The sequence below is a fragment of the Somniosus microcephalus genome, chromosome 2 (genome assembly GCF_052327205.1).
Source record: "Somniosus microcephalus isolate GS21.2 chromosome 2, FLI_Smic_1.0, whole genome shotgun sequence".
Taxonomy (NCBI): Eukaryota; Metazoa; Chordata; class Chondrichthyes; order Squaliformes; family Somniosidae; genus Somniosus; species Somniosus microcephalus.
Genome location: NC_140988.1, coordinates 118,598,536 through 118,619,083, shown reverse-complemented (window position 1 = coordinate 118,619,083; position 20,548 = coordinate 118,598,536). Strand labels below are relative to the sequence as shown.

The 20,548-nt window shown below is 45.9% G+C and overlaps 1 protein-coding gene across 1 annotated transcript in view; it reads right to left on the bottom strand.

Annotated features, from left to right (window-relative positions):
- Positions 1-8,738, bottom strand: part of LOC147122908 (annexin A10-like) — a 144,857-nt gene extending 136,119 nt beyond the window's left edge. The window contains exon 1 of the mRNA XM_085962137.1: positions 8,683-8,738. Within this exon, the coding sequence (XP_085818263.1) occupies positions 8,683-8,700 (18 nt within the window). The 5' untranslated portion in view covers positions 8,701-8,738. The remainder of the gene's footprint in view (positions 1-8,682) is intronic.
- Between the last annotated feature and the right edge of the window lie 11,810 nt (positions 8,739-20,548).

Genomic DNA, 20,548 nt, shown 5'->3' with positions numbered 1-20,548 from the left:
GCAGTAGAGCAAGTTGGCGACAGAATAGATTTGCAACCCTCTCATTTAGATTTCATGAGTGACTGATATGGCATCTGATGTTTATACAGATTGAGTTCTGATCATCTGCACAATGGGATGTGTTGGCTACGTAAATATCACATGTCTAACTCATGCCTTTACTCCCCACAGGACCATCGAGAGCCCCCCCTCCCCACTGTCCAGGATGAAGAGCCGAAAGACTCCTCAGTGGAAGCTGCAGCCTCTGAGGGAGCAGCGTCAGCAGAATTGAGCGCACCCAGCACCAGCGCAGAGACGCACAAATCGGTGGGTCATTTGCGAGATAGATTAGTGTTGTCACCTGGCGTATCACAGCTCACAAGTGAGCATCAGCAGATGGTGGAGACAGGGACAGCAGAGGAGAGTCCTCGTCGGAGGGCGCTGGACACTCCTAGCTCTGCTCAGCTGCATGTAGATGCTGTGCCTCTGGGGCCATCCAGAAAGAGAGCGGTGCTGGAACTTCAGGAACAAGTGCAGGAGTCTCTGACAGGGTTTGCAACCACTGTAACTGCGAGTGTGCTGAGAATGAAGGAATCCATCTCAAGCATGAGCAAAGACGTGCTGCACGCAATGGTGAATGTAGGTCCTGCCATGGAAAGGATGGCAACCTCCATGGAGGACATAAATCACCAGATTCAAATGAACATGGTGACTCTTCTAAATAGATGGTCTGCTATGGAGGATAGATGGGCATCTATTGATGAGAGGAACCAGAGGTACATGGTGTATTAATTTCTTTGTGGGTTCAATGACGAGACATTTATGAAAGAGAATGTCTTTTAATCTAAAGCTTGTTCAACTCTTTTAACAGCATTTACAGGAGACATCAGGCTAGTAATGCATCTAGAACGAAACTGAAACTAAACCAAACTGCTTGTCTCTGTCACATGACCTCTGCTGGTCAGGCATAAGTAATCAATCAGGCAACTATGCTGGTAAGACATGATAATCAAACAGGCAAATAACATCACTATTTGCTGATATCATTACATCTCCTTTTCTTAAAACAAAAGTATTTTACTTTTAACTAACAACATGTTTTCTTTGTATTAATCTGCATTTTAACTGTAACACTTAATGAACTTGCATTATCATTATCATGATCAAGGTTTTTTAACCTTCCTTTTTGTGTTCACATGAAATAGAACTTGAAGAAAGAATAAGATAATATTACTTCCTTCTGTAACAATAGTCCTTAAATTTGCTCAATGAGTCTCTCAGGAGGCTTCACGTGTCTTGAGGATTTTCTGATTGATTGTCCTTGAATCTGAGTTGTTGCCTCAGATGATTGGTTCTCAGCTGTGTGATCAGGTTGTTCAACAGTATCAGTCTTCTGACTTGCTGTGGCTGGTCCCATGAGAAGATCTCGACGATTTCTTCGCAGAACAGCACCCTCATCTGTCTGAATGGTATATGATCTTGGTTGAACTTCACTCAGGACAGTTCCCTTCTGAGTCCATATGTTTGTTTTGTCTTTGAACCTTACTTGGTCACCAGTGTGGAGTTCAGGTAGGTTTTGTGTTCCTCTGTCATAGTAGTACTTTTGCTTTTCTTTCTGTTGCTCTTTGAACTTCCTCACTTTCTCCCCCTCTTTTGTTTTTAGGAGGTTCTCCGGGATGGGTAGGTTTGACCTTAGCCGACGTCCCATCAGGAGTTGGGCTGGTGACTTACCACACTCGAGCGGCGTTGTGCGGTATACAAGCATGCTCTGGTAGAAGTCAGTTCCACTGTCTTTTGCCTTGTACATCAGTCTTTTCACTGTGTTTGCGGGCTCTCCTGGGTCAACAGCTCTGGACAATGTGTCTGCTGTATACATCAGCTTACCCGGTGTGTACGCAACATTCAGTTCATCATAGACTGTCTCTCCTTCGCTTTCCACAACGAGGACTCTCTTTACCAGGTTCAGTCTCTCACAGGCTTTTAAACCTAGTATGGCTTGCACATCCTTTGGCACCACGATTAATGCTAGCGTGTGCTCTCTGTCCTTGTGTGTTACTTTGACAATGCATCTTCCTTTCACTGGTATATCAGTACCTGAGTATCCTGTCACTTTCACTTTTATTCCATGTATCTTTGGTCTGGGTCTAATTTTCTTAAAATCAGTCTCTGATATCACATTAACTTGTGCTCCAGTATCCAATTTAAATGGAATATGTGTGTCATTCACTTTTAGTGTCAACATCCAGCCTCTTTCTTTTTTGTTTTCAGACACAACATCTACATAGAACTCCTCTATCTCGTTTTCATCTACTGCATGGACCTTGCTTTGTTGCGCTTGGTTCTTGCAGCAACGGGCATAATGGTTGTTTTTGTTGCAACTATTGCATGTTTTACCATATGCTGGACACTTTCTTGGTGGATGCTGTGTACCGCATCGACTACATGTCTTTCGATTGTCCCTTTCATTTTCGTTCGCTGGCCACGCCTCTTTTTTCACATTGGCGCTCTTTTTGTTAAACGGTTTTTTTTCCGTTCTTTCTCAATGCATCCACGTTGCAGCTACTGTCACTGAACAGCTCCTTTGCCTGCAACTTCTCAGTCTCTGTAGCCCTACACAGTGCTATGGCTTTTCCCAGGTCTAGATCTTGCTCTCTTAGCAGTCTTTCCCTTAGACCATTATCTGGAATACCACACACCAGTCTGTCTTTTATCAGCGAGTCTGTCAGTCCCCCAAATTCACACGATTTGCTTCTGTTTCTCAGTTCAGTCACATACTGATCAATAGTCTCACCCATTTTCTGTACACATGTGAAAAATCTGTACCTCTCAAACATCACGTTACGTTTAGGTATGCAGTAGGCCTCAAACTGTTCCATTATTTTATCTAACTTCATTTTGTCTCCATCAGCAGCGAATGTGAAGTTATTATACACCTCCAGCGCTTCATCACCCACGACATGTAAGAACAGTGACGATTTCTTTTTATTACTTTTCTCGTCAGCTCCGATTGCCGCTAAATACAACCCCACACGTTGTTTGAATCTCCTCCAATTTTCAGCCACATTACCTGTCAACTGAAGCGTCGCCGGTGGGAGTAAACCTTCCATTTTTCACTTCGTTAGCTATTCTCTAATGGTAAGTAACAATGTTCTCTTTTGGCTTGCTAATCTGTGGAGAGCTGATTTAACTTCAGATTTTTCCTCTTCATCTCTTTCAATCACTTCTGACACCATGTATTGATTTCTTTGTGGGTTCAATGATGAGACATTTATGAAAGAGCATGCCTTTTAATCTAAAGTCTGTTCAACTCTTAATACAGCATTTACAGGAGACATCAAGCTAGTGATGCATCTAGAACGAAACTGAAACTAAACCAAACTGCTTGTCTCTGTCACATGAGCTCTGCTGGTCAGGCATAAGTAATCAATCAGGCAACTATGCTGGTAAGACATGATAATCAAACAGGCAAATAACATCACTATTTGCTGATATCATTACACATGGAAGTCCCCGTTTTGAGGACTGGCAGTACAGAGACGGATCCTCATAGCCCCACTGATGTGCGGAAAGGTGCTCTCCAGCTACTTGCTAGCAGTGAAGTGCGAGTAACCCATGAGAGGGATGTTGGTGGTCGACAAGAAGGAAGTGTGGGCTCCTCTCCAAGTGCTCACACTCCCATGCCACCGCAGAGCCCTCGGACAGAGCCCCAGATTCCTCACCCAACTAAGATGGCCATCTCAGCTCCTGCACAGCTGCAGGAGGAGCAGACTGTTGCCGAGCCCTGCCAGGCTCCAAAACCCAGAGGTGTCGAAGCAGGCGCAGCATGGAAGTGAGAAAGGTGCCTCTACATCTGTTGAGGCCACAGGGGAAACACCATGTAGAAGCACGCATAAGAGAATGTTAACACACAAATAGTCACAAGGGAAGTCACTTGGGTGTTTTGATCTAATGCAAAGTGAAGTTTCTTGTCATTATTTCAATTGTAATAAAGAAATGTGATGTCAAAGATTCAAAGTGTTGGCCTATGTGTGCTCAGAAATGGAAGTTGCACAGTGAGGGGTCAGGGCGCCTTTCATCTGTAATGATGGTGGTGAGAGTGATAGGAACCCACAATTTATTGTACAGATGCTGTATGGTGTGTTAAGACGGTCAGCCAGACACCTGGCATGGATTAGTGCATCCCTTGCCTCATGGCCAGCAGTGTGCTCACGTGCTGGTGGAATTGGCACATCTGCCTCCGCAAGGCCGTCCTCATCTGCCGCCTCCTCCTCTGAGGAGGAGGTTGTGCGCTGAGCCACTTGTTCCTCAGGCAGTGGTAAGCCACGCTGCTGTGCGATGTTGTGCAGGGCACAGCAGACCACGATGATTCTGGAGACCCTGGCTGGTGAATTCTGTAGGGCTCCACCAGATCTGTCGAGGCATCGGAATTGCATTTTGAGCAAGCCGATGGTTTTCTCTATGATGTTTCTGGTGGAAATGTGGCTCGCATTGTAGCACTCCTCATCTTTGTTTGATGGCCTCCTCATCGGTGTCATTAGCCACGCCTTCAGGGGATAGCCCTTGTCTCCAAGTAGCCATCTGGAAAGTTGGGTTGGTGGATTGAAGAGCTGAGGCACAGTAGACTGCCACAGGATGAACGAGTCATGGCAACTGCCAGGGAACTTGGCGCAAACATGCATAATGACCAGAACGGACCTGCGTGGTAACACTGAGCATCGGCGGCAGTTTGAAATCGGCGGTAGTGAGTGAGGAGCGGCCCAACCAGAGCGGACCTGCGTAGGAACACTGAGCATCGGCGGCAGTTTGAAATCGGTGGTAGTGAGTGAGGAGCGGCCCGACCAGAGCGGACCTGCGTGGGAACACTGAGCATCGGCGACAGTTTGAAATCGGCGGCAGTCAGTGAGGAGCAGCCCGACCAAAGCGGACCTGCGTGGGAACACTGAGCATCAGTGGCAGTTTGAAATCGGCGGCAGTCAGTGAGGAGCAGCCCGACCAGAGCGGACCTGCGTGGGAACACTGAGCATTGGTGGCAGTTTGAAATCGGCAAAGAGTTGGATATATTTCTTGAGGCTAAAGGGATCAAGGGATATGGGGAGAAGGCAGGGACAGGGTACTGAATTTGGATGATCAGCCATGATCTTATTGAATGGCGGAGCAGGCTCGAAGGGCCGAATGGCCTACTCCTGCTCCTATCTTCTATGTTTCTATGTTTCTATGTTCTTCCTGTGGTTACACACCAGCTGGACGTTAAGGGAGTGGAAGCCCTTGCGGTTCACAAAAACAGCTGGGTTGTGATGGGGTGCCCTAATGGCCACATGTGTGCAGTCTATGACACCCTGCACCCTTAGGAAGCCTGCCATATTTGCAAAGCCAACTGTACGCGCGGTTACACTTGCTTCATCCATGGAGAAGTGGATGTAATTGTGCGATTTTGCAAAGAGGGCATCAATAACCTGCGTGATGCAAGTGTGTGCGGCCAACTGGGAGATGCCACTGGTGTATGATGCTGATCCCTGGAAGGTCCCTGAAGCAAAGAAGTTTACTGCGGTGGTGACTTTGACAGCCACTGGTAAGGAGTGTCCACCCGCTCCCCAGGGCTCCAGGTGTTGGTGCAGCAGTGCGCGGATGTCGGCGACTACCTCTCACAAAAGTCTCAGCCTCCTTTGGCACTGCTGCTCAGTCATGTTGAGGAAGCTCATCCTCTCTCTGTAAACCCTGTGTTGGGGGTATCTCCTGCGGCGCGGTGCAGCCCTGCGCTGACGCCCTCTGCCCAGTGCAGCATCAGGTGGGTGAGGAGAAGGTTGGCGCTCCTGTTGTTGCTGCTGCTGTTGTGCCTGGTTCTGCTGCTGTCATGGCTGCTCTTCCTTCGAGTCTGAGGACCAGGATGAGAGGGTATAAATGGTTCCCATCCCACTGGTATATATCTCAGTTGAGGAATAGATGTTATAAGCGCTCCATCAATGTGGGGAGAGGGATTTCCAAGGAGGTCACAGTGCATATGGATCTCAGTTTAACCACTTACAAGCTCAATAGACCTGCATGAAGTGTTCCAACACCTCAAAACACAAAGTTCTGCCATCTGAAAGTCAGCCATGTTACAGGTCCGCTTTTATGCTGCAGGTGCAGCTGTCAAGAATTCAGGTAGTTGCTGAACCTGGCACCTTCAGCTGGTGTGTTTGTCGCACAACGTGCAACACACTGAAAATGTAGTAAAATGGGAAGAGCCTGTTAAAATTGGATTATCCAAGTAGTTAACTGTCTTAAGTGGCCCTCCCACTGCTTGGTGTCGGGTCTGATTGGGCCTCGCAGACCCGACCCTTTGTAAAGTTGTGTGGAGGCGGGATGGCGGCGAGTTTGCAACCCGACGTCAATTATTTTGATTTTAACTCCGGACCCGCCTCCAAACCTGCCCTCTGAGCACCGGGAAAATCGCGGCCATGTTTTCCTGGCTTTCCAAGATATAAACAGGATGACATTGAAGTGTCATAAAAGGAATGCATTGTCAGGCTTTCCGATATAAACAGGATGACGTTGAAGTGTCGTGAGAAGAAGGCATTGCTTGTTTTCTGAAATGTAAATGCTTGTGTAAGGGAATAAGTGTTAGTATTGATGTCATCCATGAATGGTTAATGTTTAGTTTTAGGGTAATAAACATGGGAAGTAGACCTCCATTAGATACAAATAGCAATTGGTCAAAGATGCTAGAAAATGTTACATCAGGAAGTCTCATGTAGGGGAAATGGTTCTGAGGTAAACAACTGAAAACTGTTTTCATAGTCTGTTTTCAGAGGATTTAGGAAACAGATATGTCATTTTGACATTTTCCTTTGATGTAGTCAAAATATCATGGCCGGAGTTTTCCCTTAAAAAAAGGGTAGCTTTGGAGTGTGGGGGCAGTTAAAATGTTAAAAATGGGATTCCCGCTTCCAACCCGCCCACTTCCAGTTTTGCCGGAGGCAGCATGGGGGCGTGGGTGACCAACCCGTTCCCGGGGGCTGTTACATCAAGTTAAATATTGTAATGAGGCTGGAAGCCTCTTTTATCCCTTCCATTTTGTGTTTACCTGCCTGTGGGCGGGTTTCACACAATTCATGAAACCTGGCAGTTAAACAGAGGCGGGGGCTGCTGCATCCAGGAGGTAAGTGGCATTTTACATACTTCCTGGATCCAGGTTCCCTACCTAACCCACCCCCCGTGATCGGAGACCTCCTCACGAGGCCTTCGATCACCTCCCCAACCCTAACATCCACCCCAAGAAAGAAGGGAAGTTGAGGCTATGACTTTCACTTCATTCCAAATATTTCACAAGGTTTACAAGATGGTCAAAAATTTTATAATTTTTTTAATTCATTCATGGGATGCGGACATTTATTGCCCATCCCTAATTGCCCTCGAGTAGGTGGTAGTGAGTCGCCTTCTTGAATACAACTGAGTGGCTTGCTAGGTCACTTCAGAGGGCAGTTAAGAGTCAACTTCATTGCTGTGGGTCTGGAGTCACGTATAGGCCAGACCGGGTAAGGACGGCAGATTTCCTTCCCTAAAGGACATTAGTGAATCAGGTGGGTTTTTAATGACAATCCGGTACTTTCATCGTCATCATTACTGATGCTAGCTTTTTTATTCTAGATTTATTCAATTGAATTGAATTTAAATTCCCCACCTGCCATGGATGGGACTTGATCTCATGTCTCTTGAGATTATTAGTCCAGGCCTTTGAATTATTAGGCCAGTAACATAACCACTATGCTACCATACCTTGAGTAAATTCACATGCAATTAATTAACAAAATATGTTAAAACAGAAATAAATGAACAATTTTAAGCTAGAATGAGACTTGGGTTCAGTGACTATAAAACAGAATGGTAAAATACAGAATTGTTTATAAACTAAAAAGTATTATAAAGCAATGCACCGAGGTGTGTTCTCCACTGGTTTAATAAGATTGCTTCAGCCAACCATGTTGTTGAGTTTGTGCTCTGTTATCAAGTAAAACTTTAAACAAAGCAGAACCGTCTTTGTGTTCAGGTACACATCACATACACAAAAGTAATCAGTTAACATCTTGGGGCCTCATTCTAATCTGTGCTTAATTCCTTTAAATCGGTGAATCTCATTCAGTTTCAGTGAGATATACTCCCTGATGGAACTGACCAGAAAGGGAAGCAGGTATAATGCTTGTGGATTTCATTCAACTTGGCTAATATTCATTATAGTTAATAGCTGTACATTTAGAAAAATACATTGGTAAAACATGAAAAATTAAAGTTGGACTCCATGTAATTTTTACTATTCCTACTGGATCGTTTTCAGACCTAAATATTTCTTTATATTTTGTTTGGATTTTAATATTCAGCGTATATTATTTCTGCAAACATAAGCTAGGCAAACCTCCTATGCAGCATTGATATCGACCATCAGATTTTTCAATGCTGGTACGAGGAATACGCCAGGAATCCTCTCTCCCACTGGACGCTCACATGGGCAGAATATGTTAATCATGAGATGGCTGACAAAAATTGCTACCTGTTCTCAATATTGGCATAAGGAGTACATATTTGTAGCTGGCATCAACCCTCAATATTTTAATAGTTTATTTGCCGTCAGCATGGAAATACTGCACTGGCAAAAGGCCTCTCTATGCACGCAACACTATTCCTCATGGTATCCGAGAGAGAAAAAAAATTCTTAAGCAGGACACTTACCATTTGGCCACAGTACATATTTAAGATTCACAGTCTCAGGTTTGCAGGTCTGTAATATAATCAAACTGAAATTACAAATGTGACTCTGACCTTGCAAACTATTTAAGTAGCTCATTTGATTTACATAAAATAGTCACGCCATGAATAAATTGTACTATCCAATCACAAGTTAAATGCTCTATACGTGACAGATGAGGACCTTCGAGCTATGAGGTTTGAATAGCTCTCTGTTCTGCGTAGTGTGCCTTTTAATATTGATTGGTTTACCTTGTTACACAATAATCATATCACAAAATGTATTAGCATTCTCGCAATATGCACTTCACCTTTGATATTGTACAGCCCTACGAAGCTTGCACCACCCAAATGAAAGAGCAGATCAAATATTACTTAAAAAGATATGAAGAGAAATTGATGAATCATTTTTAATGCACCTGGGGTAAAAGTTTGAAAAAAAGCATCCTAGAAACCATGGCTAGCATTTGTACAATTGCTGTTCTGTGATTTTCAGTGACTCAAAACTTTAAACAGAGTTATGTATTTCTGGGAGCATTGGTGTTAATTAACAATGGTCGCACTACATTAATACAGCTCAACATTGTATCACCAGTGCTACATATTAAAGAATATTTCTTGGAATAAGGTCACAGCACAGTGATCACCAGTACATGACTAGTATTACATTTCAACATTTGGAGCTGGTTAAAATTCTGCTGCTGTGTATGTTAAAACTTGCTCCTGCACATTTATGTTCTGTGAATCACCAAGTACAGACTCCCCCTAACTCATATCTACAGTATGTGACATACCAATTTCTGAGCTGTTGTTTGTAAGGATGAGAGCGAGTGATGGTGCATCTTCAGGAGGGTTTTCCTCAGCATTCGGTGCAGCTTGGCCCAGGGCTTCTGCTGGACTTGGAAAGAGCGGAGAGGGGCAAGGGTTAGTGTGTAGTTGCATAGGTAAGCAGTAGCAGATGAGTGGCACCACCAGATTGTCCTGCAGAGTGAAGGAGAGAGAGAGAGATCAGTAGAAGGAGACAAGGAAAGTAAGATGGCCAAACATCTTCCTGCGTGTGTCCTCCAGCCTCGCCATCTGTAGTGCTGCATTTGCTCCCTCTGCCAGGATGTCAATGGCGACCTCCTCAATTGGCACAAGCACTTGTATTGATGCTGGCCTTCCTCCTAATCTTGACATCTACCTGTTATTTTGTGCCAGCTCATCCTGCAAGAAGAGTGGGCGTGGGTTAGTGTGTGCCCTTTAGAAGGGGTGTGAAGATGTATGAGGCAGCTTGGTATAGTGCTCCTGCTACAAAGAATAAGCAACAGGTGTGAGAAAGAGAGGGGAGTAATCGTGATGGCAGTAGCAGATTGTGCAAGTGGAAGCAGAAGGAGGTGCACTGAATTGTCCTGTTGTGCTTGGAGGAGAGGCATGGGAAGCATGGGAGGGAAGGATTGGTAGTGCTAGGCCTAATGAAGGATAGTGCAGGGCTGAGCAGAGATTAAGACAGATGTGAAGGGGACTCTTACCTTAGTGCCTCTGGTGAGGTGATTATTTTTTTCTAGCACTGCTGACAGGTCCAGAGAGCAATGCTTGTGCGATTGACATTGTCAGCCACCTCGCTCCACTACTGCTGTACTATTTGCCTGGGTGCCCATCACTTGGGAAGAGGACTACCTTCCTGATGTTTACCGAGTCCACAAGCACCTTCATGGCACCATCTGAAAACCTGGGGGCCCTGATCATCTTCTCTACAAATTTTGAAATACCAGCTCCAGTGGGGACATAGGAATTGCTGGACGAAAAAAGACCAAAGTCTATCTAGTTCATCTTCTACCATACTGGTAGCGACACGATACAATGATAATGGAGTTGTTGACTAATCATAGCGATCAGTTAGTGTAAAACAGACCCACAATTGACAGTGGTGGGGGGGGGGGGGCGTGCTGTTAAAAATGAAAATACGAGGAACGTGCCCCCAGCCCGAAGCTTATGCGCCTGCCGCCATTTTCAGAATGGTGAGCTTTGTGGCGTGCGTGTGTCCCGCTGTGGAGAGGCGGGACACTTCATTAACATATTTAAATCAGGCTCCCATTGTGCCTAGTGCAATTCGGAGCCTGATTTAAATTTAACATTAGCCGCTTGAGTTTCCCAGACCTCAGGAAACCCGATGGTAAAAGGGAGATGGGAGCTCAAGAAGGTAGCACTCCTTGTATAGGTATAGCACTCTGTGTACCAGGAGAAGCAGGACTGCTCCTCCCAGCCTCTCAAGGAAGCCTTTGGCCTCCTCTCTGCCTATCACTGCCTCTCTCACCCCTCTGCCCCCTCCAGCCTCGATGTCCGCTCCATGCTGCGCTTGCAGCCTCCCCTCCACCCCAAGCACCTATCTTCACCTTTCCCTCCCCTGCTAATTGCCCCTCTCCCAAGCGCTGATTTCCACCCTTCTCCCACCCGATTGCCGGGGAAAGTCCCCAAGGCTCCCGGCTGCAGCCGCCTGCCGCTGGTTTTCTTTCCAGGCAGCTGGCCAGCCTGTCAATTTGCCTGGCTGGCGGGAGACAAGAAAAAAATGGCAATGAGGTCCTGTTGTTAAATTCGGCAGGACCTCCGCGTCGCCGGCCTTGACAGGTTCCCCGGCGCGCACCCACCCCACCACCCCGTAAATATCGGACTTATTGTTTCCACAGATTAGTTTTGATTTTATCCCCTTCAAGTGCAGACTGTGTCCACCATAGAAAAAGTGCACCTCCCCTTTAAATGGTGCAGGCTGTTTTTAAATAGTGGTAGCCTTGCTGGATTTCCTGCCCTCCCAATTGATGAACTGCCTATGAGGAGCATAGATAGCGCTGATGGCTGACCATAAATATTAAAATGAGGCCCAAACATGAAAACGGTTTGGACATCATCCCCCCTCCACCACAAGACATCACCGAGTGGGTGTAATGGGCATCTACCCACTACTGCTCGATTTGCATGAAACTCAAACATTGCCCCTCCCCCAATACTTCATCCAGTGACTCAGATTGGAAACTCCCCAAATTGGAAATCAGAGGTGTGTTCTGTCATTCTGTGCCAGAGTGCGTTGGAACATTAACACACTGCTCCACTGTTTTACCTCACGATTTATGTTTTAAGTCTTGCATTGGTAGTTAACAACCACTATAAATTAGCAATGTTTTTCTAAAACATTCCAAATTGTCATCTGGCTAAGAATAGAACTGATGGAGTGAAAACTGCGGGCAGTCTCAGTATAGCGCATAAAGAATCACTAATGCCTTGGTTTTAGCGTAGCATTACAACTAAATCTTCAATGGTTCAGTGAAGGACATTCTTTTGAGATTACAAATGAAGCTATCAGTCCTTTTAAGAGCTGGCTAGCATTGCTGATTATTATTGCTGTAAGGTTAAGGACAGATTTGCAGCACAGTAGTAAATGTCTGCTTTAAGAGCCACTGCCCAAAGTCAAGCTTTTGATTCTTGACAGAGACTAACAAATAACCCTGCCAACCATGGCTTGCTTGACAAAATATTGGGTAAGAAGGTGCAGAGAAACTGATGGATGTCCACTTCACCTTAAGTCCTTTTAGGCTGCTATGTGCATCTCAGTAACTGATCCGTGGAATAGCATTGCCCGCAGCATTACACACTGCAACTCTATTCATTTAATACAGGTAGCTGACATCAGAGACAAGGTAAATGAAATGAGAAGGGGCTTGCAACGTTCTGAAACAAGAAAAGAAATCTGAAAGGAAATATGCACCATTTTAAAAACATTGGGCTGATTTTTATTATTTTAATGTACTTTGTCACAACTGGTGTGGTTTTGCCAGTGGCCTTTTAACAATAAGGGTCAGATGGTATTTGATCATTTGAGAGTTCAAACCAAGATAAGAAAATAAACATAAGAACATAAGAAATAGGAGCTGGAGTAGGCCATTTGGCCCTTTGAGCACATTCAACAAGTTCATGGCTGATCTTCTACCTCAACTCCACCTTCCCACACTATCCCCATATACCTTAATTCCTTTAGTTCCCAAAAAATTATTGACCTCTGTCTTGAATATACTCATGACTGAGCATCCACAGCTCTCTGGGGTAGAGAATTCCAAAGATTCACAGCCCTTTGAGTGAAGAACTGTCTCCTCATCTCAGTCCTAAATGGCCTACCCCTTATTCTGAGACTGTGACACCATGTTCTAGATTCCCCAGCCAAGGGAAACATTTTCCCAGCATTAACCCTGTCAATCCCCTTAAGAATGTTATATGTTTCAATTAGATCACATAGAAACATAGAAACATAGAAGATAGGAGCAGGAGTAGGCCATTCGGCCCTTCGAGCCTGCTCCGCCGTTCAATGAGATCATGGCCGATCATCCAAATTCAGTACCCTGTCCCTGCCTTCTCCCCATATCCCTTGATCCCTTTAGCCTTAAGAAATATATCCAACTCTTTCTTGAATATATTTAATGAACTGGCCTCCACCGCCCTCTGTGGCAGAGAATTCCAAAGGTTCACCACTCTCTGGGTGAAGAAATTCCTCCTCATTTCAGTCCTAAATGGCTTACCCCTTATCCTTAGACTATGACCCCTGGTTCTGGACTCCCCGGCCATCATAAACATCCTTCCTGCATCTAGTCTGTCCAGGCCTGACAGAATTTTATAGGTTTCGATGAGATCCCCTCTCAATCTTCTAAACTCCAGTGAGTATAAGCCCAATCGACCCAATCTCTCTTCATATGCCATTCCTGCCATCCCAGGTATCAGCCTGGTGAATCTTCGCTGCACTCCTTCCATGGCAAGAACGTCCTTCCTCAGGTAAGGCGACCAAAACTGCACACAATACTCAAGGTGCGGTCTCACCAAGGCCCTGTACAACTGTAGCAAGACATCCTTGTTCCTGTACTCTAGGGAATATAGGCCTAGCCTACTCAATCTTTCCTCATAGGGCAATCCCCTCATCCCAGGAACCAGTCTGGTGAACCTTTGTTGCACTCCCTCTAAGGCAAGTATGTCTTTCCTTAGATAAGGAGACCAGAACTGTACACAGTACTCCAGGTGTGGCCTCACCAATGCCCTGTATAATTGTAGTAAGACTTCTTTACTCTTATACTCTAATTCCTTTGTAACAAAAGCTAACATACCATTTGCTTTCCTAATTGCTTGCTGTACCTGCATGCTAACTTTCTGTGATTCATGTACAAGGACAGCCAGGTCCCTCTGAATGCAAACATGTGATCAATCCCATAATAGCGAAGTTACAACCCAGGACTACATACATGCTAAACAGAGGAAACAGCATGCTATAGACAGAGCTAAGCGATCCCACAACCAACAGTTCAGATCAAAGATTTGCAGTCCTACCACATCTAGTCATGAATGGTGGTGGACAATTAAAGAACTAAAGGGAGGAGCAGGCTCCATGAACATCCCTATCCTCAATAATGGCAGAGCCTCGTGAGTGCAATAGACATGGCTGAAGCATTCGCGCCATTTTCAGCCAGAAGTGCCGAGTGGATGATCCACCCCGGCCCTCTCCTGTGGTCCCCACCATCACAGAAACCAGTCTTCAGTCAATTCAATTCACTCCACGTGATATCAAGAAACGGCTGAGCGCACTGGATACAGCAAAGGCCCCAATAACATCCCAGCCGTTGTGCTGAAGACTTGGGCTCCATCACTTTGCTGTTGATTGAGAGTAGACTGATGAGGCGGTAATTGGCCGGATTGGATTTGTCCTGTTTTTTGTGGACAGGACATACCTGGGTAGTTTTCCACTTTGTTGGGTAGATGCCAGTGTCGTAGCTGTACCGGAACAACTTTGCTAGAGGCGCGGCTAGTTCTGGAGCACATCAAGCATGATGTTGTCGGGACCCATAGCCTTTGCTGTATCCAGTGCTCTCAGCCATTTTTTGATATCTCGTGGAGTGAATCGAATTGGCTGAAGACTGGCTTCTGTGATGGTGGGAACCTCAGAAAGAGTCAGAGATGGATCATCCACTCGGCACTTCTGGCTGAAGATAATTGCAAATGCTTCAGCCTTGTCTTTTGCACTTGCATGCTGGGCTCTGCTATCATTGAGGGTGGGGATGTTCATGGAGCCTTCTCCTCCCGTCAGTTGTTTAATGGTCCACCACCATTCACGACTGGATGTGGCAGGACTGCAGAGCTTTGATCTGCTCTGTTGGTTGTGTGATCGCTTAGCCCTGTCTATAGCATGCTGCTTCCATTGTTTAGCATGCATGTAGTCCTGTGTTGCAGCTTCCACAAGTTGGCACCTCATTTCTGGGTACACCTGGTGCTGCTCCTGGCATGTTCTTCTGCACTCCTCCTTGAACCACGGTTGGTTGCCTGGCTTGATATTAACGATAGTGAGGGATATGCCAGACCATGAGTTTACAGATTGTGGTGGAATACAATTCTGCTGCTGCTGATGGCCTACAGCGCCTCATAGAAGACCAGTTTTGAGCTGCTAGATCTGTTCTGAGTCTATCCCATTTAGTATGGTGGTAGTGCCACACAACACGATGGAGGGTGTCCACAAGGAACTGTGCGGTGGTCACTGCTACCAATATTCTCATGGACAGATGCATCTGCGACAGGTAGATTGGTGAGGACGTGGTCAAGTCGGCTTTCCCCTCGTGTTGGTTCTCTCACCATCTACTGCAGGCCAGTCTGGCAGCTTTGTCCTTCAGGACTTGGCCAGTCGTGGTGCTACCGAGCCACTCTTGGTGGTGGACTTTGAAGTCCCCCACCCAGAGTACATTCTGCGCCCTTGCTACCCTCAGTGCTTCTTCGAAGTTGTGTTCAACATGGAGGAGTACTGATTCATCAGCTGAGGGAGGGCAGTAGGTGGTAATCAGCAGGAGGTTTCCTTGCCCATTCTTGACCTGAAGCCATGAGAGTTCATGGGGTTCAGAGTCAATGTTGAGGACTCCCAGGGCCACTCTCTCCCAACTGTGTACCACTGTGCCGCCACCTCTGGTGGGTCTGTCCTGCTGATGGGACAGGACATACCCAGGTGATGGAGGAGTCTGGGATATTGGCTGAAATGTATGATTCTGTGAGTATGATTATGTCAGGCTGTTGTCTGTGGGACAGCTCTATCAATTTTGGCAAAAGTCCCCAGATGTTAGTGAGGAGGACTTTGCAGGGTCGGCGGGGTTCGGTGTGCTTTTGTCAGGACTGAAACCGATGCCAGATGGGCAGTCCGGTTTTATTCTTATTATTGTTTCTTGTAGCGGTTTGTTATAACTGAGTGGCTTGCTTAGCCATTTCAGAGGTGTAGGGGGTGGCGTGTGCAGTCAACTTTGCCCCTGACTGGTTTTGAGCGGTTCGAATTGCTCCCACACCCCTGGGTTCTAGACACCGGACTTAGGTACAGGCGGTGATACAGAATTAGAGTAGACAACTGGTTTGGTGCAAGAAAACTGTATTTTATTTAGAGTTACAATAAAATTACACACTTAAATTACTGGAGTGATTACAGGCATTCAAAAGTACACTTAATTAAGAATGGGGAACACACGGCACAACGAGGGAAAATCACATTAATAATCCCCCTACCCTTGTCCCACCCCCAATACCTAACTAAATTGCACTACAAGAGCCAGGGATTATGCTCACCAATAGGGGTTTCTTGACAGTTCGAATCCTGTCAATTAAGCTGGTTGCATTTTGGGGTTCGCTCTTTGTGTCCTTTGGGGCCTGCTGTCGCCACGTGGTCCCAGTCTTAGAATCTGCGAAGATTCTTCAGTTGGGTGGAGTCCGCAGATGCGGTAAGGGCGCGGCTGTGGATTTGTCTGGGTGAGTACCTTCTTTTTTCCGTTAGAGATAGGGAGTAAAGTCTTTGTTGGGTACTTTATCTTGTAGAGTGGAAAACTTTGGGTTTTGTTCTTCTGGTGGTGGTCTGGTCGTCGAGGTTTTGTTGTGGTTGGTGTTCGGCTGGCGGTCTTTGGTGTCGGCTCGGTCGCGGTGGCCTAGGTCATTACCTGTGTAGTGGTAATGATCTGAAGGTATGGTTTACCCGGCCCTTTGTTACCGCGGTACTCGTGGTCGGTCTCTGTGTAAGGCTGCGGTTGTGGCCTAGTCGTCTTTGGTCGAGCCTGCCCCACCGTGCCTCCTTGCCGTGATGTTCCGTCTGCTTCTTTGAGTTTCGAGTGACCCTGCACCCGAGCGTGTGCCTGCTTGCAAGTCTGCTTTCTTTCTGCCCCCTTGCTTGCTTCTTTGAGTTTCGAGTGTCCCCTGCCCGCTTGCTTTGGTTACCGGTGGGCCTACAATTATACTATTTTAGAGTTGTTACTTGCGCGCCAAATCAGGGCTAGTTCTTTGTCTGATTTTTGGCGGGCTCGTTAAGGTGATTATAGTCATTCACCTTAACTGGTTTTTGGGCGGTTGTCCCGTTGTTAAATGGTTTTTAACGTCTTGGTGTTTGTTTATGCATAATGTAAATCGGTGTCTTCCTGGCTTGGTAGCTAATTTGAACTGTAGGCGATTATATATGCATAGTCTTGATGGGTTTAAGTTTGTGCAAGATTAAACCTCTTCCTAAGTTGCTTTGTTCCAAAGGGAAGAATGCATGTTCTGTCTCCTTTAGCTGTCTGGTTTGAAATCACAAATTAAAGCTGTTTTCCACAGGCCTGGGCATGTCAAGTTTGAGTTTTGAACTTGACATGCTGCACAGGGCCCTGCTTTTAACCTTGCAGGTCTTTGCCATAAAGTCCAAAAACCATTGTCCTTCAGGGTCCCTTATTGAATAACTTGGGAAATGTGGGAATTTTGTGAATCCTACAGAGGGCAGTTAAGAGTCAGCCACATTGCTGTGGGTCTGGAGACAAACATAGGTCAGACCAGGTAAGGACAGCAGATTTCCTTCCCTAACAGTGTAATGTCCGTGTGTAATTGAGACACGGACTGCAGAAGTTGGTTATAACAGGCGTTTACTGAATGGAGACAAAACTGGAACTACTATATAAAGTTACTGCACAGGCTTATATAGAGGGGTGGTCACTACTGGTACTGCAGTATACAGGGGCTGCAGAATATAGTTCCTTCTTCAAGGTACATACACTACAATTCCTCCCCTTTTAGCTAAACAGTACATAACATTCGATTAATAATTAAATAACATATTTACAATTACAGTTGCTATATACATTAGCTGAAGTTAATCAATTATAAATTCAGTCTTTGAGGAGGCTTCCTGATTCTGTCCGTAAAATGCCTCTTTGGGGTATCAGGTTCTTCTGGCAAAGTTGATTCGGGATCAACGTCGTTGTTTGGTTCGTCTGCTTCCAATATCACCGATTCTGAGGTAGATGCAATTGGTACTTTGGTTTCATCACCAGGTGTATAGGATCGTGGTGTAGATTTGATTTTTTCCAGTGACTCTAGAATCTGGTCAGTATGGCGTCTTACAATGCTCTCTCCAACGTCCATGGTATACATTAGAGGTCCTTGCCATGTGCAGATTGTTCCTGGCTGCCATTTCTCTGTGCGGTAGTCCCGGGCCAAAACTGGTTGACCTATCTTGAAACTCCTGGTTGGCCTTTCATTCATATTCTGAAACTGCCTGTTCTCCACATCTCTTCTGATGTTTGGCTTAACCAAATCCAAGCGGCATCTTAGTCTTTGATTGAAGAACATCATGGCTGGAGTTTGGTTGGTAACCGCATGTGTCGCATTCCGGTAGGCAAACAAGAAGTTATCCACCTTGTGTTGTAGGGGTATGTCTTCATTACACATTGCCTTGATAGCCTTCTTGAATGTTTGAACGAACCTCTCAGCCAATCCATTGGTGGCTGGATGATATGGGGCGGATGTGTAATGCTTAACACCATTGTTCTTTAAGAACCTCCGGAACTCTTCAGACACAAACTGTGGTCCATTGTCGGAGCAAATCTGTTCAGGCAGCCCATTTCTGGCGAATATGGTTTGTAAGACTGTGATAGTTTTCTCTGTGGTGGTTGAGGACATTTTTATTACCTCTGGCCACTTTGAATGTGCATCCACCGCAATTAAAGACATCAAGTCCATAAATGGACCAGCAAAATCAATGTGTACCCTTTGCCATGGAGATGAGGGCCACTCCCATGGATGTAGAGGGGCTTGTGGTGGGGCGTTTTGGACCTTCCGGCATCCTGTACAGCTCTTGGTCATCTCTTCGATTTCTCTATCGATTCCCGGCCACCACACAAACGCTCTGGCTAAGTTCTTCACTTTTACCCCTCCCAGATGACCCTCATGAAGCTAATTGAGCACTCTATCCTTCAATTTGGGTGGAAATACTACTCTGGATCCACACATCAAGGTTCCTCGGCACACTGACAGCTGTTCACTTCTTGGCGAGAATGCTGGCAACAGTGGTTCGCCATGTGCTGGCCATCCCTTCACCGTTAAATCATAGACCCTGGAGAGTGTCGGGTCATTTCGTGTTTCCTTTTCTATGTTTGCATTCGTCACAGGTAGACATTCGACTATGGGCGAGTGGAATATCTCCACAGGATCCACTGCAGGTGCTTCTTCCACCGTCGGCAACGGTAGGCGCGACAATCCATCAGCATTCGCATGCTGTTTAGTTCCTTTGTACTCTATGTCATATTGGTGTGCCCCTAGGGAAAGGGACCACCTCTGTAGCCGTTGTGCTGTCATTATCGGGACACCCTTCTTAGGGTTGAAAATGGAGACAAGAGGTTGATGATCAGTTAGTAGAGTAAATTTCTGTCCGTGCAGGTAGTGATTGAACTTCTTCACCCCCCACACCAGGCTGAGGGCCTCTCTGTCAATCTGGGCGTAGTTACGCTCGGCTGAAGTTAACAAGCGTGACGCAAAAGCTATCGGCCTCTCTGAACCATCTAGGAATTTATGTGACAGTACCGCTCCAACGCTGCAAGGCGACGCATCACACGCCAGTCTTATCGGTAGTGATGGGTTGTAGTGAGCCAATACTTCTCTTGAAGTGATCAGGTCTTTACACTTCTGAAAGGCCCGCTTACATTCATCGCTCCATTTCCATGCTACTCCAGTTTGTAGCAGGGCGTTCAGTGGGTGCAGAATTGTGGACAAATTTGGCAAAAACTTATGGTAGTAATTCACCAATCCGAGGAATGACCTCAGTTGCGACACATTTTCAGGCGCTGGAGCCTTAACTACCGCTTCAATTTTGTCAGGGGACTTATGTAACCCCTCTTCATCAATCATGTGGCCACAATACGATATTTGTTTCTTAAAAAACTCGTACTTGGGGCGATTGGCTCGTAGCCCATGTTCTCTTAGTCTAGTGAGCACCTGCTCTAGGTTGGCAAGGTGTTCACTGTCATTTTCACCTGTCACTAGGATGTCGTTCAAGCAACACTGAGTCCCCGGAATCCCTTGCAGGACTTGTTCCATCGCTCTTTGCCATATAACCGGAGCTGATGCTACTCCGAATACCAGTCGATTACACTGGTAAAGACCTTTGTGAGTGTTTATCGTGAGAGATTTCCTAGAGGATTCTTCAACCTCCATCTGCAAATATGCTTGCGCTAGGTCAATTTTTGTAAAACGTTTCCCTCCAGATAGTGAGGCGAAAATATCTTCTATCCTCAGAAGAGGATACTGTACTGTGTGAAGGACTGGGTTCACAGTCACCTTGAAGTCCCCACAGATGCGAACCTTCCTTGGCTCCTCAGACTTACTGTTTAACATTTTCTTCATGACAGGAACGATGGGTGTCGCCCACTCGCTCCAGTCTACTTTAGATAACACGCCTGCATGCTCCAGATTCTCCAGCTCTGCCTCGACGGCTGGGCGAATTGCATACGGTACCGGTCTTGCTTTGAAAAACTTGGGAATTGCATTCTCTTCTATTTTTATTGAGGCGGTTACGCCTTTAAGA